The sequence below is a fragment of the Belonocnema kinseyi genome, chromosome 6, assembly GCF_010883055.1.
Source record: "Belonocnema kinseyi isolate 2016_QV_RU_SX_M_011 chromosome 6, B_treatae_v1, whole genome shotgun sequence".
Lineage (NCBI taxonomy): Eukaryota > Metazoa > Arthropoda > Insecta > Hymenoptera > Cynipidae > Belonocnema > Belonocnema kinseyi.
Genome location: NC_046662.1, coordinates 6863987 through 6878929, shown reverse-complemented (window position 1 = coordinate 6878929; position 14943 = coordinate 6863987). Strand labels below are relative to the sequence as shown.

General features: G+C 27.7%; 1 protein-coding gene across 1 annotated transcript in view; it reads right to left on the bottom strand.

The window, feature by feature from the left end:
• LOC117174968 (serine/threonine-protein kinase PLK1-like) overlaps positions 1–11083 on the bottom strand; it is a 65746-nt gene extending 54663 nt beyond the window's left edge. The window contains exons 1-2 of the mRNA XM_033364440.1: positions 10473–11083; positions 43–769 (exon numbers count right to left, since the gene is read on the bottom strand). Of these exons, the coding sequence (XP_033220331.1) occupies positions 43–677 (635 nt within the window). The 5' untranslated portion in view covers positions 678–769; positions 10473–11083. The remainder of the gene's footprint in view (positions 1–42; positions 770–10472) is intronic.
• Positions 11084–14943: the final 3860 nt, after the last annotated feature.

The window sequence follows — 14943 nt, the reverse complement described above, 5'->3', positions numbered from 1 at the left end:
TGAAAAAAGAATTACAGAGATTTATAAGAACACTTCTCTTACCTAGAATTAGTTCCAGTCGTCCTCGTAGATGAACTCACATCATAAGTCGTCGAGGGCGGCATAGAAGAGGAAGAAGACGGTGAAAGGAATCCTTGAGTTGGAGGCAAGGTAGTTGAAGCAGTCCTCGTATCCTCCTCCTTGGGTGAATTACTCTCGGATGAGATCACTTTCCTCCCAGTCCCATTATCTCCAGCTCCAGGTAGCGTCAGAGGATACCCAGGATGGGACGAATAGGAATTTTCAGATTCTAAAGGAGCCGAGGATCCATAGCCAATACTTCCGTTGTCTCCACTGATGGTGCAGCTGTTCTTGAGCCTCTGGCGATGACTTCCTGGACTGGCTCGTTCTCGTTTCCTTTCAGGAGTTTGAACAGAAGAGCCCTCCAGGGAGCAGGGAATTGAGGAAGCTCCGTGGTAGTCATCCGAACCGACGGAGCTGGTGTTGCTGGTTGGATCCGAGTCCTCGGTCGGTCTTTCCTCCTGGGAAAGACTCGACTTGAGCCGGCGAGATCCTCGGGAAATGGAAATCTTGGACTTTGAGACATCATCCATGTAGGCAAAGCTGTGGCTCAGTTGAGTTGCTCCCACTTGGACGATTTCCACGCCCATCGTGGAGAACACCTCGTCTCGAGACATAGCCCCGGGTGATTAGAGGAATCTCGTTGACCTCTTACTTTCCTGTTATGACCCGCTACCACTTGTAGTATTACTATCGTAACATTGATGAGCTGAAAATGTAAATATATGGATTCCGTTAGGTGTGTTGTTTTATTTTTGTTATGGGGATTAAGTATAGGCTCGATATTCTTAATTTGAGAACGAGATTTAACATTTACAACATTTTGCGTTAAGTGAGTACCTTCTATAATATAATTCAATTTTTCAGTTTTATTTTCTTCAAACTAGTATTGCCAAATAAGTCATTTTCGAAATGACGAATAAAAATAAAAATTATAAAAATAAAGATGCCAGGGTCTACAATTTTGCGAGGTCCGACACACTTTGTTTAGTCCGGATTTAAAAGTGTGCAGGCTGAAATCAGAAAGTGTTCAGTAGAAAATTAACATTATTTTCTAAGCAAAAATTCCAGTTTTCTGGTCTTTTTTGGTTGTATCGAACGCTTTTTGATTTAAAATTAACATCTTTTTTTCTTTAAACATTAACTATTAAATTTATTTGTTTAGAATTAATTTTTGTTGTTGTTAAAGACTTAACATTTCAGTTGAAAATTCATCTCTGTCGTTGCAGAAATGTAACCATTTTCTTAAATATTTACTTTTTTCGCCAAAGGTTAATTTTTAAACTAAAAATTTAACTTTCTTAGTTAAAGATTCATCCTTTTATTTCAAAGATGATCTGTTTTTTTAACTACCCGGTTAAAAGTTGAACTCTCTAATGGAAAAATTATTAATTTATCAAGTTAAAACTAAGGTTCTAGAAATCTAACTATTTTACTAAATATTGGGTTTTATGGTGAAATCGCTTATTCAAAATAATTTGCAGCAAAATAGTTAAAATTTCTAATAAAGAGATGAATTTTCAACAAAAGTTAATAATTGCGGTATTTTGTTACAAATTCAATTGTTTTGGTACAATATTACTCTTCTTCGTAGAACAGTAATCTTTCTTATTGGAAATTGAACTATATTATTCAAAAATTATTTATTTGTTTGTAAAGAATTATTTTAACTTCTTTGTCAATGTTTTTTTTCACTTTCTTGACTTAAAAATCTTTGATTGTTGAAAATTCGTCTTTTTGTCTTAAATATTCATTTCTTTTAGTAGGATTTATCCTTTTTATTTGAAAATTTCAATTGCTGAAAGTTTGTCTTTGTTTCGGTTGAATTTAGCTATTGTATACAAAATTCTTCTTTTTGGCTTGGAAATTCGACCATTTGGTTGAAAATTTATGTTTTTTGAAGAAAAAAAACATATTTTCGGTTGAAAATTATCTAATTTGTCCCCTTATTCTATTGTCGATCCTAGCGAAAAATCTCTTAATCTGCAAGCAAGCCGAAGCTTTTAATATCGGTTTACACAAAATGATGATTCATAAATCAAATTTAAAGTTCTGAATCATAATATTCACCGTTATCACATGGAACAAATCAAAATTACCGCAGAAAGGAAGTAAATGTCGCCAGAGATTCAAATATTATCAAATATCGTTATTATATAAATAAGGATGCCAATTAAATAGAGTAAAGAAAAATTTGGCATTTAGCACAATCGAAAATCACCATGTATCCTGTACATTTTCAAAAAATTATAATAGAACAAAAAAATTTTGTTTAATTTTTTTTATTGCTTTTCACTAGCAAAAAATATACATACAACAATCTCTTTTTATCAAAATTAATCATCGTGAAAGCATTAAATCTATTATAAAAAATAGTGTTAAAAGTCTCAAAAATTTGGAAAAATTTGTTGATTAATTTTGTAGGAAAAATGTCCAGTTTTTTAACCTAATATTGGAAAAAATATAAAAAATGAACTTCAATAATAATTAAAATGTTATTATTAAGTTAATAAATTATCGAAATTCCTATTTATTAATCGCCGGATTTGTATTCTTTTCACTATTTCCCCCTACGTTCGAACTGAATTGTTTGAGAACTAAAAAAAAAACAATTGGGTAGAAAATTTATTGTTTTTTGTTGTTAATAATTGATTTTTTAAATTGAAAAATCAATTGTTTGATTGAAAATTACCTTTTTTGTTGAAAAATAATATTGTGGGACTGAAACTTAAATTGGTTTGTACAAAATTCGTTCTTTTTATTACAAATTAATTTTCTCAATGGAAAATTGAATCACTTCATTTTTATTTAACAATTTACCTTTTTTAGTTTAGAAATTCAAATTTTTTGTAGACAATTCATATTTTCAGTTAAAAAATTCAATGATTTGGTTGAAAATTTAACTACGTATTTGGTTTCAAATTGACTGATGATTCAAATATTGTGTTAAAAAATGGTCTTATTTCGTGGAGTGTGACTGCCATTTTTTAACGCCGAAAATTCTACTCCTGAGTCACATTTACCGTAGTTTCTCAAAAATTAACTTTACAAACTCAACTATTTATTTAACAACATTTGGAAACGAAAAAAATATAAATTAAAAATGAATAAAATAAAATTTGGACTAAATCACATCTATTGTTCAAAACATTTTGTTGAATATTCACGTCATTTATTTAAAATTTGTATTTTTTGGTAGAGAGTTTGAAAAAGAATTCGTCTCTTTGGCTTGAAATTTCAACAGTCTAGTAGAATATTCATTTTATTTTGATTGACAAATTAATCTTTTTAACTTAAAATTGAACTAGTCGATTTTTAGTTGAAAGTTCAACTATTTCATTGAAAATTCATGTATTTTCTTTAAAAATCGTATTTTTAAAGAAAATTAATCTTTTCGGTGAAAATTTAACTATTTTGTAGAAAATATACATATTTTGCTGATAATTTGTCTTTTTTCTAGAAAATCTTTTTTTTTTGTTGCAAATCCTGCTGGTTTGATAAATCTCCTCTTTTTGATTTGAAAATTCAATAAAAGGGTAGAAAATTCAACTGATTTGTATAAAATGTATGTAATTCGTTGAGAATTAATTCTTCTGATAGTAAATTTAACTATTTGTTTCAAAATTCAAGATTTGAGTTAAAAATTAAACTGCTTGGTAGAAAATTGATGTAATTTGTTAAACATTTATCTTTATGTTTGAAAATGTAACTATTTGTTTCAAAATTAAATTTTTTAGACAAAAGCTTATCTTTTCGACTTGAAAATTCAGCATTTTGGACGACTTCTAATCAACCGTGGAGACACTTTATAGTCAATTAGTTTCAACAGCGTGATGAATTCGAGGCCTCTAATTAAATTCGAAATTAGTCCAGATGTAACAAATTATAAAAGAAGGAAGCGAATGAAATAGATCGCAATTCTGATATTACTTTACAAAAAAATTCTACAGATAAAAGTTAAAAAATGACAAAGCGTGGAATCGATCTAGGTAGCCATAGTAATTATTGCCTTCTAGAGTGACAATTACAATTTTCAAGGAACTCAATCTCTTCTCAGCAATCACTCATGTCTCAAGAGAATGTGAGATCGCATCCTAAAGCGGAAATAATTGCTCTTTCTGTACTCGCAAGTCTATTTGCTGCCAACATAATGTATTAAAGATTTAATTTTAATTGTATTTATACAGTCTCTATAAAAAAAAAGATTTTGTAGTCACGAAAGGAACTATTACCACAAATCTCTATTTGCATTTCAAATCTCATGTGTGCATTTTGATTGTGGGTGAGAATTGCGGACATTCTTGATATCGCCGGAAACGAAACGTATGGGAATAGAGATAAGCAAGCGAAACCTTCTTCTTCTTTCAACGGATAAGATATAAGAATTACAAACCATTTTGGGAAAATTTTCAGGAATTATTTATAATTTTTGGGAAGAATTAATTAGTTCAGCGGAGCCGAAAAATTTTATTTTCAAAATTCTCTGATATTTCCCTTCGTTTTTTGCTGACCAATTTTTCAGTTTCTATAACCATTATATTATTCAAAGCCCAGAATTTTAATCTTCCGACATATTTAACATAGAATATTTTGTAAATGGAATAAAAAAATATCAGATTAAAACGTTCAAAATTTATTTATTTCAACTAAGAAAGAAGTAATTTTTTATCACAAAAGATGAACATTGCACACAAAGAGGAAAAACTAATTTCCAAGAAAATAGTGGAATTTTCATCACACCAAAATTACTTTTTCACAAAATAGTTCGATCTTCAATAAATAAATTAAATTGTCAACAAAATAGTTTAATTTTCAACCAAAGTGTTAATTTTCAATACAAAAGGACAAATTTGTTATTCAAATAGATAAATTTTCAATGAAACAGTTGAATTATTGACCAAAAAAAATTAATTTTTGACAAGAGACTTGAATTTTGAACAAAGTAATTACAATTTCAACAAAATAGTTTAACTTTTAATAAAATCGCCGAATTTTTCATTCACAAATTAACTTTTACCAAAAAAAGTTGCATTTTCAATCCAAAATGAAGAATTTTCAAAAAAAGAATTGAAAATTCATCTTCTTTGTTGAAAATGAATTTGCCTAATTAAATTTGAATCCTTTTTGGTTGAAATTTCAAATGTCGTATTGTAGATTCGTATTTTTAGGTGCGAAATTCTACTGTTTTGATAGAAAATTTAACTATTTGGTTGAAAATGAACTTTTTTGTTGAAATTTCTTATTTGCGAGTTGGAAATTAGAATTATTTAAAAAATGGTTTTATTTCGCTTAATTCCGCTGTTTTTTAATGAAAAATTAAAATGTTTTAGTCAAAAATTCAACTACTTGATTAAAAGTGGAACTACTTGGTAAAAAATGCATTTTTATGCATGAAGATTCATATTTATTTTTAAATTAACCTTTTTTTTCAGATGACCGTTGAATTTTTAACAAAAAAACGGAGATTTCAATCTGAAAGGACGAATTTTCTGTAAAAATAAATAAATGGTCAAGAAGAGTTGAATTTCGGACCAAAAAATACGAATTTTTTAAACAAAATCCTTGAATTTTCAACAAAATAGTAGACCTTTTAAGCAAATAGTTGAATCTTCAACCAACTGCTCGAATTTTATTCAAAAAAGATTGATTATCAACAAAATTGCACTTGAATTTATAGTTTAAAAAATTATTTTCTAACAAACAAAAAAACGACTTTTTAGCCAGAGACCCTCAACCAAAAATAAATCAATTTTAAACAAAAAAAGAAACAAATGTTAAGCCAAGGAGATAAAGCTTTAACCAAACAAATAAATTTTTAACAAACAAGTCAACTTTCACCCAAATAGTTTAAATTTCAAAATGAAAATAGCAATTTAAAACAAAATAGTTCAACTTTCAAGAAAAAATATGAATTCGTAACTAAAATTATGAATCTTTAACAAAAATAATTTTTTAACAAAGTAGTTGAACATTCGACAAAAATGTTCACAAAAAAAAGAATAATTGTCAACTAAACATGTATATTTTTATCCACAAAGGATGAAATTTTTATTTAAAAAGTTGAATTCTTGATCAAAGAAGAATAATTTTCAACCAAATAGCTGCATTTTTATTAAAAAGGTTGGAGCTACATGAAAAACTGGTGAGGGAAAAGTCAGTGGTTCAGAAGATAAAGTTTTGCGCTTCCTTTTGATGTGATATTCTTGTCAGTAATTTATTTTATTTGCAATTCTATTTTGTTTTATGCAATTGTTCCCTCCTGCCGATTATATTTTCCCTGACATTGAGTCTTTTATAAACAGAATACAAAAATTTGAAACAAAATTTAAAATTTTAAATGATATTATCTTTGATCATTATTTAAAGTGCTTCTTATAGAAATTCACTGACTTTTGCCAAATATTATCAAAGTCCACGGTCACCCTGTAATTAATAAAATAAATCGATTCTACCTTAAAAATAGTTACATCGGAATTTGTAATTCTTGTAAAAAATATTAAGATTTTTCTTTCAGAAAATAATTTACCTGAGATATGTTTGGAAATTAAAAAACAAGGAATCAAACGATCACATTTTGAAAGTTGAAATTAATGAAAATATATTTGTAACCAAATCAAAACAGTGGAAAGGAAAAGAAGGCAGCCTCCAAAACCACTTTCCAGCTGTTTTTACTCTCTTACTTTTTATTTTTTTAATCACAATCAAAAAAACATTTAGACAGGCTGATGTAGGTCGATTTCTTGTACATTTTTTTGATTGTGATTTTAAAAAATGAATAAAAAAATGAGATAAAAGAGATGTAAAAGGATTGCAGGTTTTATTTTTTCTTTCCATTATTTTTATTTTATATTTAATGTTAAATCACACTTCAGACATTTAAGAATGTCGAAAATTAAAAAAGAATTAAAATTTCAATTTATTCTGAATTTAATTTCTTAAATGCTAATGTGTATAATTTTTTAGAAAAATTAATTAATAAATAAAGAAAATTGATTCTATCCTAAACATGCTTGAATCGGAATTTGTAATTCATGTGAAAATGCAAGGATTTTATTTTAATAAAATAATTTAGCTTAGTGGGCAGGACTTGTTTCCAGTTTATCTGCTTTAAAGCCGGTTTCACGTGCATGAACGGTGAACTCTTGATAAATTTTGCTCGTCAACAAAAGAAATAAACAGCAATCACTGAACAGTTAGTCGATAAGTACCCGCACCTAGCAAAATTTTTCACTCACATAGATATTCGCATCATAAAATATTTTGTTCTTTGTTAAAAACAAAAGATTACATTTTTCTCTGAATATTTATTGACCTCCAAACTCTAAAAAGTATGAAGTGATTTAATATTTTTTTAATTAAAAATTTAATATCATTAAATTGACGGGTAATTTGTACATATTTTAATATTAGTTGTAAACAAATTATATAATCAATTTTAGATTCAAATTTTTTCAGTGAATTTATAAATTAAAATATAAAAGAGATAATGTTGAATATCCCAAGTTCAGTGAATAACTTGGCCATGATCTAGATTCCAAGATATTATAAACCATAAGCGTAATTATTGGAAAATGAGAAACTTTCATCTGATTACATTGCATGCAACCCAGATTTAAATCGAGATAATAATAACGTAACAAGTGACATCAGATCACAGCGTCAACATTAATAGTGATAAATGATAATGATCATTACAGATCTTAAATAATTGCATTAATAAAAATTGTTTATAATTCAATCATTATTGAAAATTCCTTTACGAATTTTAAATTTGGAACTGATACGAAATGTATGTTTACCAATAAAAAATATGATTATAATTCCAATTTTTTTAAATATCTATAATAATATTAATGAACATTTGTTGTAAGCTTTAGGGTCAGGTAAACTAAAAAAAAATGGTTTGAAATGTTTGTGAAATTTATTATTCAGGGTCAATACAAATTAATGAAAAAGGTTTAGAATTCAATAATTAATTATAAGTTCTTTGCAAATTTTAATTATTCAAATTCATGCGAATTGATTTTTTTACAAACAAAAATAATATGATTAGAATTCCGGAATTTTGAAAAACTTAATAAATATATTAATGAAAATGGTTTAAAATTCAATAATTATTGGGAAGTTCTTAACGAATTAAAAATTTGCGAATGATTTTTTACTGATAAAATTAAAATGATTATGATTCCAGATCTTGTATACTATACTATCTTAATGTAAAATAATAATCGCGCGCTAGAAGCGCAATTGTCTTTTTTATTTCACACAGTTTTTAAGTTAAAATATAAAATTAATATTAAAACAACAGTTTTCTACTTAATGGTATCTATTATCTAAAATAAAATAAAATCACGGCAAGTATTTTTTATAATTGGTCAAAATTGATATCTTAGCTTCAGAATTAATATATAATATTGTTTATGGACAATAAAGCCGTTACGTTTTTGTTCAATAATATAAATTTTCGAAGAAAAACACTAAAATAAACTAAATTTTTTCAAAATTGTAATTCTGGGATATCTCATGACCTGCACACTGTTAAAAAATTACCAATCTTCTTCAAACTATAATGATTTTTATTTTAAAATACCAACTTTTGATACAAAATGCTAGCGTACTCGAAAATTATTTTAAAAACTATGAAACGTCAAAATCGAATGAAAATGATTTTTATTTAAAATCTTCTACAAAATAGTTCAATTTTCGACCAGAAAAAAGAATTTTTCAACCCAAAAAGACGAATTTTCAAAAAGGGAGTTGAATTTCCAAGAAAAAAAATTCGGAATAAAAAAATTAAATTTTCAAACTACAACGATGAATTTTGTCAATTTTAAAATTTGAAATTTCAATTTTCACATTTTTATCAAAAATGCCCGAAAAGCGCAAACGTAATTTCAGATTGTTCAAGATTGGGAAAATCATTTTTGTTTGAAACTTTCAACAAAATATAGTGTAATTTTCGACCAAAAAATAGGAATTTTCAAACAAAAAAGAATTTTCAGCCAAGAAAGGAAAAAATTTCAAACAAATTTTGGAATCTTTAAACCAAAAATACGAGTTTTCTACCAAATAATTAAGTTTTCCTCTAAAAGAGATTAATTCGGGAAAAAATATAATAGTAGACTTTACAATTGAAATGATAAACTTTAAATCCGCAGGACGAATATGCTACCCTAAAAGACGAACGTTCAACAAAACAGTAAAATTTTTCGACAAAAAAAAATTTAATATTATAGACATTTCAATGAAAAAGAATATTATCTTTCAACGAAACAAAAATAATATAGTAGACTTGGCAATTAAAGCAGTTGAATTTAAAAAAAAATCACTTATAAAAATAGTTGCATTTTCAAGAAAACAATAAATTATTAAACAAATATGTAGTAGATTTTGTAAATAAAAGATGGAATAGTGGAATTTTAAGTTAAAAAAATTAAGGTTCAACAAAGAAAAAATAAATTTTCAACAAAATAGTTCAATTTTTATTAAAAAAAAAAAGATTTTAAAAACTCAACCAAATGGTGGCATTTGCAAGCCAAACAGACGGATTTTCTACAAGAAAATTAAATTTTCATTTAAAATAAATTGTCTTTCAATGAAAAGAGATGACTTTTCTATCCAGAAAGATGAATGTTCAATAAAACAGTTAAATTTTCGACCAAAAACATGAATTTTTGATAAAGTAGTTGCATTTTCAAAAAAATAATTAAATTATAAACCCAATAAATACATTTTTGAGCAAAAAGGTATATCTGTTCTTTCTAAGATTGGCTCTTTAACCAAATAGTTGATTTTTGTTACTAAAATAGTTTAATTTAAAACAAAAACGGAAACGAATTCTGAAATAAAAAATATAAAAGTGGACCTAACAAGTAATACATGAGTTTTCAATACATAAGGACGAATTATCTATTAAAAAATACGAATGTACAACAAAACAGCTGGATTTTCGACCAAAAAATATTACTTATTAAGAAAGTAACTAAATTTTCAATAAAACAAATCATCAACCAAGCAGTAGACTGTTTCAATTAAAAAGCATTAACTTTCCAAGAAAAAGATAGGTTTTCTATCTAAAGATGACGTTTTAACAAAATTGTTTAGTTTTCTATCAAAATAGTATATTTTTCAACAGCAAAGAAATTAATTTTCCACCAAAAGATGAATGCTAATCGTATAAACATGAATTTTCAATACATACGACTTTTTATCAAAGTAGCTGAATTTTCCATAAAATAATTACTAAATTAACAACCAAATAGTCTCATTGAAATCTATTAATTAATAACAACGGGGTAAAAAGTCTGAAAAGTGATTATTTGAAGATTTAATTTTCGAAATGTTGAATTAAAGATAAAACAAGAACACAAATATTGATAATCTCGATTCCTGAAAGGATTCTATTAAATTACCTGTCATCTCCAGGTTCTGGTTCCTATTCATCCACCGAGACTCGACAATTCACCAGTTTCAAAGATAATTGATCAGCTATATCGATTTGCCAAATAACAGTTCACACGTTTCACTTTTCGGAGTTCCCAAAAGGGTAGTGCGAAACCGAAATTGTACCTATGTTCCCGATCCAGCTGTTCTAGCAAGTAGAACCCAAGAATCAAAGTCACTGGGGTGCATTATCACACAACATAATCCAAGCACTTCCAGTGTTGGAGTGAAATCTTTAATCTGCCGGACAACAACCCCGAAACACGTGCATGCTCGATAAGAACAGGAAATCAGGAATCAGGATCATCAGGGGTCCTTTCTTGTTTTTCTTGTTCCGATAGAGTAAGAGAAAAAAGGATGAGGATTCAGGAATGAGCGTCCAGTTTCTTCGATACAGAGGCTTTAGAAGATTAATTTAGAACTTAGACGATGGGACAATACTTCAACCCTGGCCGAGACTTCACGCACTCACTCATCACAGGGCCAGTTAAAAAAAAAACCCCTGGGAGGGATGTTAATTATAAACTGACTACACTGCCAGTGAGTCTCCGACGTCAAACGGCCAATGACCCACGGAACACAAGACAGGACGAGAGTTCTCTGCTCACTGAGTCAGTATTGAGAGACGTCAGAGTGGACTACATCCCCACCATTCCATCCCCCCACTATTGAGGATGCTGCACAGTGCCGGAGCAATACAGCAGGTAGCCTACATACAAAATTGACGAAAAGGTCATTAGGGGTCATCCTCAAATTATGTAAGGCGCTTTTATTAAATTTTCAAACCCCTTCACCCATCGGATCGACCACAAATTACGAGACAATATTTTCAGTGAGTTATGACTCAACCCTCCTTCTTGTGAGAATTTGTGACACTCCGGAAAACCCCCCTTAAAATTTCATGTGAGACTGTCGCTGACATCCTCCTATTTTTAAATCAAAATGTAATTTTATATAAATCACAGTAGAATAATTATTTTTCCTCTGTTTTCAAGAAATTTCCGCAATTTCTCCCTATTAATTTTTTTAAATTAAATTTGATCTGAAAAAATTCAAGTATTCTTGGATAAAAGTTAATTTTTTTATTAAAAAGTTAACCATTCTTTTTTTTAAGGAATTCCTTTAGCTTAGTTAGAAATTGTACGATTTGGTTGAAACTTTAAATATTTTGTTAAAAATCCAACTATACTTTGTTAGAAATTCACTTTTTTTTCTTTTTATATAGTAATAAGAAATTTAAATTGATCCTTTTTATTTGAAAATTCATGTATTTTGTTGATCATTTATTTTTTTTAATTGGTGTCATTTTTTGATTTAAAGTAAATTTTTTCAAACTAAAAATGAAACTATTCCATTTTTTGTTGAAAATTCAAGTATTTTGTTGATCTATCATTTTCTGTTTGTAAAAAATTAATTTTCTTAATAGAAAAATAAAATTTTTAGTTGAAAATTTATCTATTTGGTTAAAAATGTTGGAGAAGAGTTTCACTACTTTGTTAACCATTCTTTTTTTTTTGAAAATATATCTCTTGGCTTGAAAATGTAACTATTTTCTTGAAAAATTTGTTTCAATTTTGGTAGAATTTTTTTATATATTAATAATAAATTTAAATTGATTTTTTTCAGTTAAAAATTCAAGTAATTTGTTGATCATTATTTTTTTTTAATTTAATCTTCTTGAATGAAAAATCAACTTTTTAGTTGAAAATTCATGTATCCTGTTGATAATTTCATTTTTTGCGTGTAAAAAAATGAATCTTTTTGATTGAAAGATCAACTTTTTGGTAAAAAAATCATCTATTTGGTTTAGAATTAATGTATTTTGCTAAAAATGATTTGTTTTACTGAAAGTGACTTTTTTCAACAGAAAATAATTAAACTACTTCATTTTTGGTTGAAAATTCATCTCTTTGGTTGAAAATATAACTATTTTAGGATGAAGGTCCATCTCTTCTGTCGAAAAATTCGTTTCTTTTTATGTTGAGAATTCATCTAATATTTTGTTGAAAATTCATGGGTTCTTTTGAACTTTCGTTTCATTTGTTTGAAAATAAATGTTTGGAATGAAAATTTAACTATTACATTTCTTGTTGAAAAATGATTTTATTCTAGTAATAAATACAACTATTTTGTCGAAAAATCATCTTTTTAATAGAAAATTAATCTTCTTGAATTAAAATTGAGGTATTTTCTTTTTAATTTGTCTATTTGGTTGACTTCAAGACTTTTTTTTATTCGAAATTAACATCTTTTCGTTAAAATATCAAATATTGCATTTTTTGTTCAGTAGTCATCTTTTTTGGATGTAGGTTTATTTCCTTGGTGCAAAATTAATTTATTTTTGTGGAAAATTGAACTATTCCATTTTTGGTTGAATATTTATTTTGTAGTTAAAAATTCTTTAATTTAATATTAATTAAATAATTTAAAATGTTTGGTTGCCGAATCATCATTTTAGTTAAAAATTTATTTCTTTGGAAGAAAATTGAACAATGTTCGTGAAACTTCGTTGTTTTTTTTTATAGAAAATGTATCAGTTTTAATTGAAGCCTAAATAATTAATTGAAAATATATGCATTTTGCCAACAATTCGTTTATTTCATTTATAAATTAATTTTTTCACCAAATAGTTAAATATTCCAATTTTTGTTTAAAAATGATATTTTTTTACTTGAAAATTAATGTTTCATCTAAAAATTTAGATATTCCATTTTTAGTTCATAAATGTCATTTTTAGTTGAAAATTCAACTATTTTGATAAAAATGCATTTTTTTAGTAGAAAGATAATCTTCTCGGTTCAAAATTCATTTTTTTTTAAATTGGTCTTTTTGATGAAATTCAACGGTTTTTTTTTGTTTCAAACAAAAATATTTTCTTGTTAAAATTTTAGCCAAACTATTGCATTTTTCTGTTAGCATTCATCTTTTTTGGTTTCATATTCATCTCTTTGGTCGCGGGAATAATTTTTTTCTAAATATAAGTATTCAATTGTTGGTTAAAAATATATTTTTTTTTAGGTGAGAATTCAACTATTTAGTTAAAAATTAATTTATATAATTAAAAATGCAATACTTTTACTTTTAAAATTTCTTGAGAAACCTTCAGTTTAGTCCTGGCTTAGTTCCTCTGATTATTATTTTTGTTATTAAACTTCGAAGCAGGAATCTCTGAGTTGAAATAAATTCTTGAAATTAGAATTAGTGGACCTTTAAATAATTTTTTATTACATTTAAGTGAAAGAGTTCTTGAGAAGTTTATTATTTTATCAGTAACAAACAAATTTGAATGAAAGTATTTTTCCTCTATTGTCAGAATATAAGAAAGACCACAAGTGGCTACTTGTAGGTCTTCAAAGAAGGTCATTAGCGATACAATAACAAAGGCCTCCTCCTCACTGCTCTTTAGGGCCCTTTAACATTTTAATTTAGCCCTTTATTCTTTAAAGATCGAAATTCAATCTTCGAACCTCCCACTCCCATACTTTCCCTCTCCTCGCTTCACCATAGGCTCTAACCCCCCCCCCTTCACCCTTTCATCCATCCAACCTCTTCCGCTCCTTCTTCCTCTACTACTTCTCCCTCTCCTTGCTTTATTATCTGACACACCCCTTCCACTACTTCCCTTACTAAATCATCAGTTCCCCTTCCCTATTCATAACTTTTTCTTATAATTTCCCCTATTTTCTCTTAGTAAAACCAAATATATTTTAAACTTACTTCCACTGTTACCCATCCCCAACTTCCGCTTACTTCCTCTAGTTCTCCTTCCCTCAATTTTCCCGCACTTTCCATACTTTCCTTCCCCTTATTTCCCGTCGCCTCATTTTCGATCACCCCCTTTTATCCCTAATTCACCTCCCCTCATTTCCATTATCTTCCCCCCACTCCCACCCCATACCACCTCCACTCATTTCCCTATCCCTCGTTGCTCTCCACATTCTTACCCTTCATTCCCCTCACTTCTTCTGTTTCCCTTACCCACACTTGCCCTACATCCACTATAAACAATTTCATATTAATATGAGAATACTTTTAATTCAATTCTTTAGGCATTTTGAGAAAGTTTTCTAATTTTTGACAGATGGACCTTAATCGCTTGAATTTAAACTGAACAAATATAACCCAATAAGAAAATGAAATTATTTTGAATAAAACTTTATTTTTTTATTTAAAAGTCTACTATTTGATTGGAAATTAATTTGTAGTTAAAAAATCACTTATCCTATAGTTGAAAGCAGTTCGCAGTTTCCCATAGAGTGATAGAAAAGTGAAACAGGCACGTTCGAGGGATCTGTTCACATTATTGAATGTAAACATTCCAAGCGATAAAGTTATAGCGATCGTGCCGAATTCGAGTGGAGCTCGTTTATGGCTTTTAGCATTTATTTAATCTTCAAATAATTAAAAAATTTAAAGTTTACATTTTTTTCTACAAGTGAA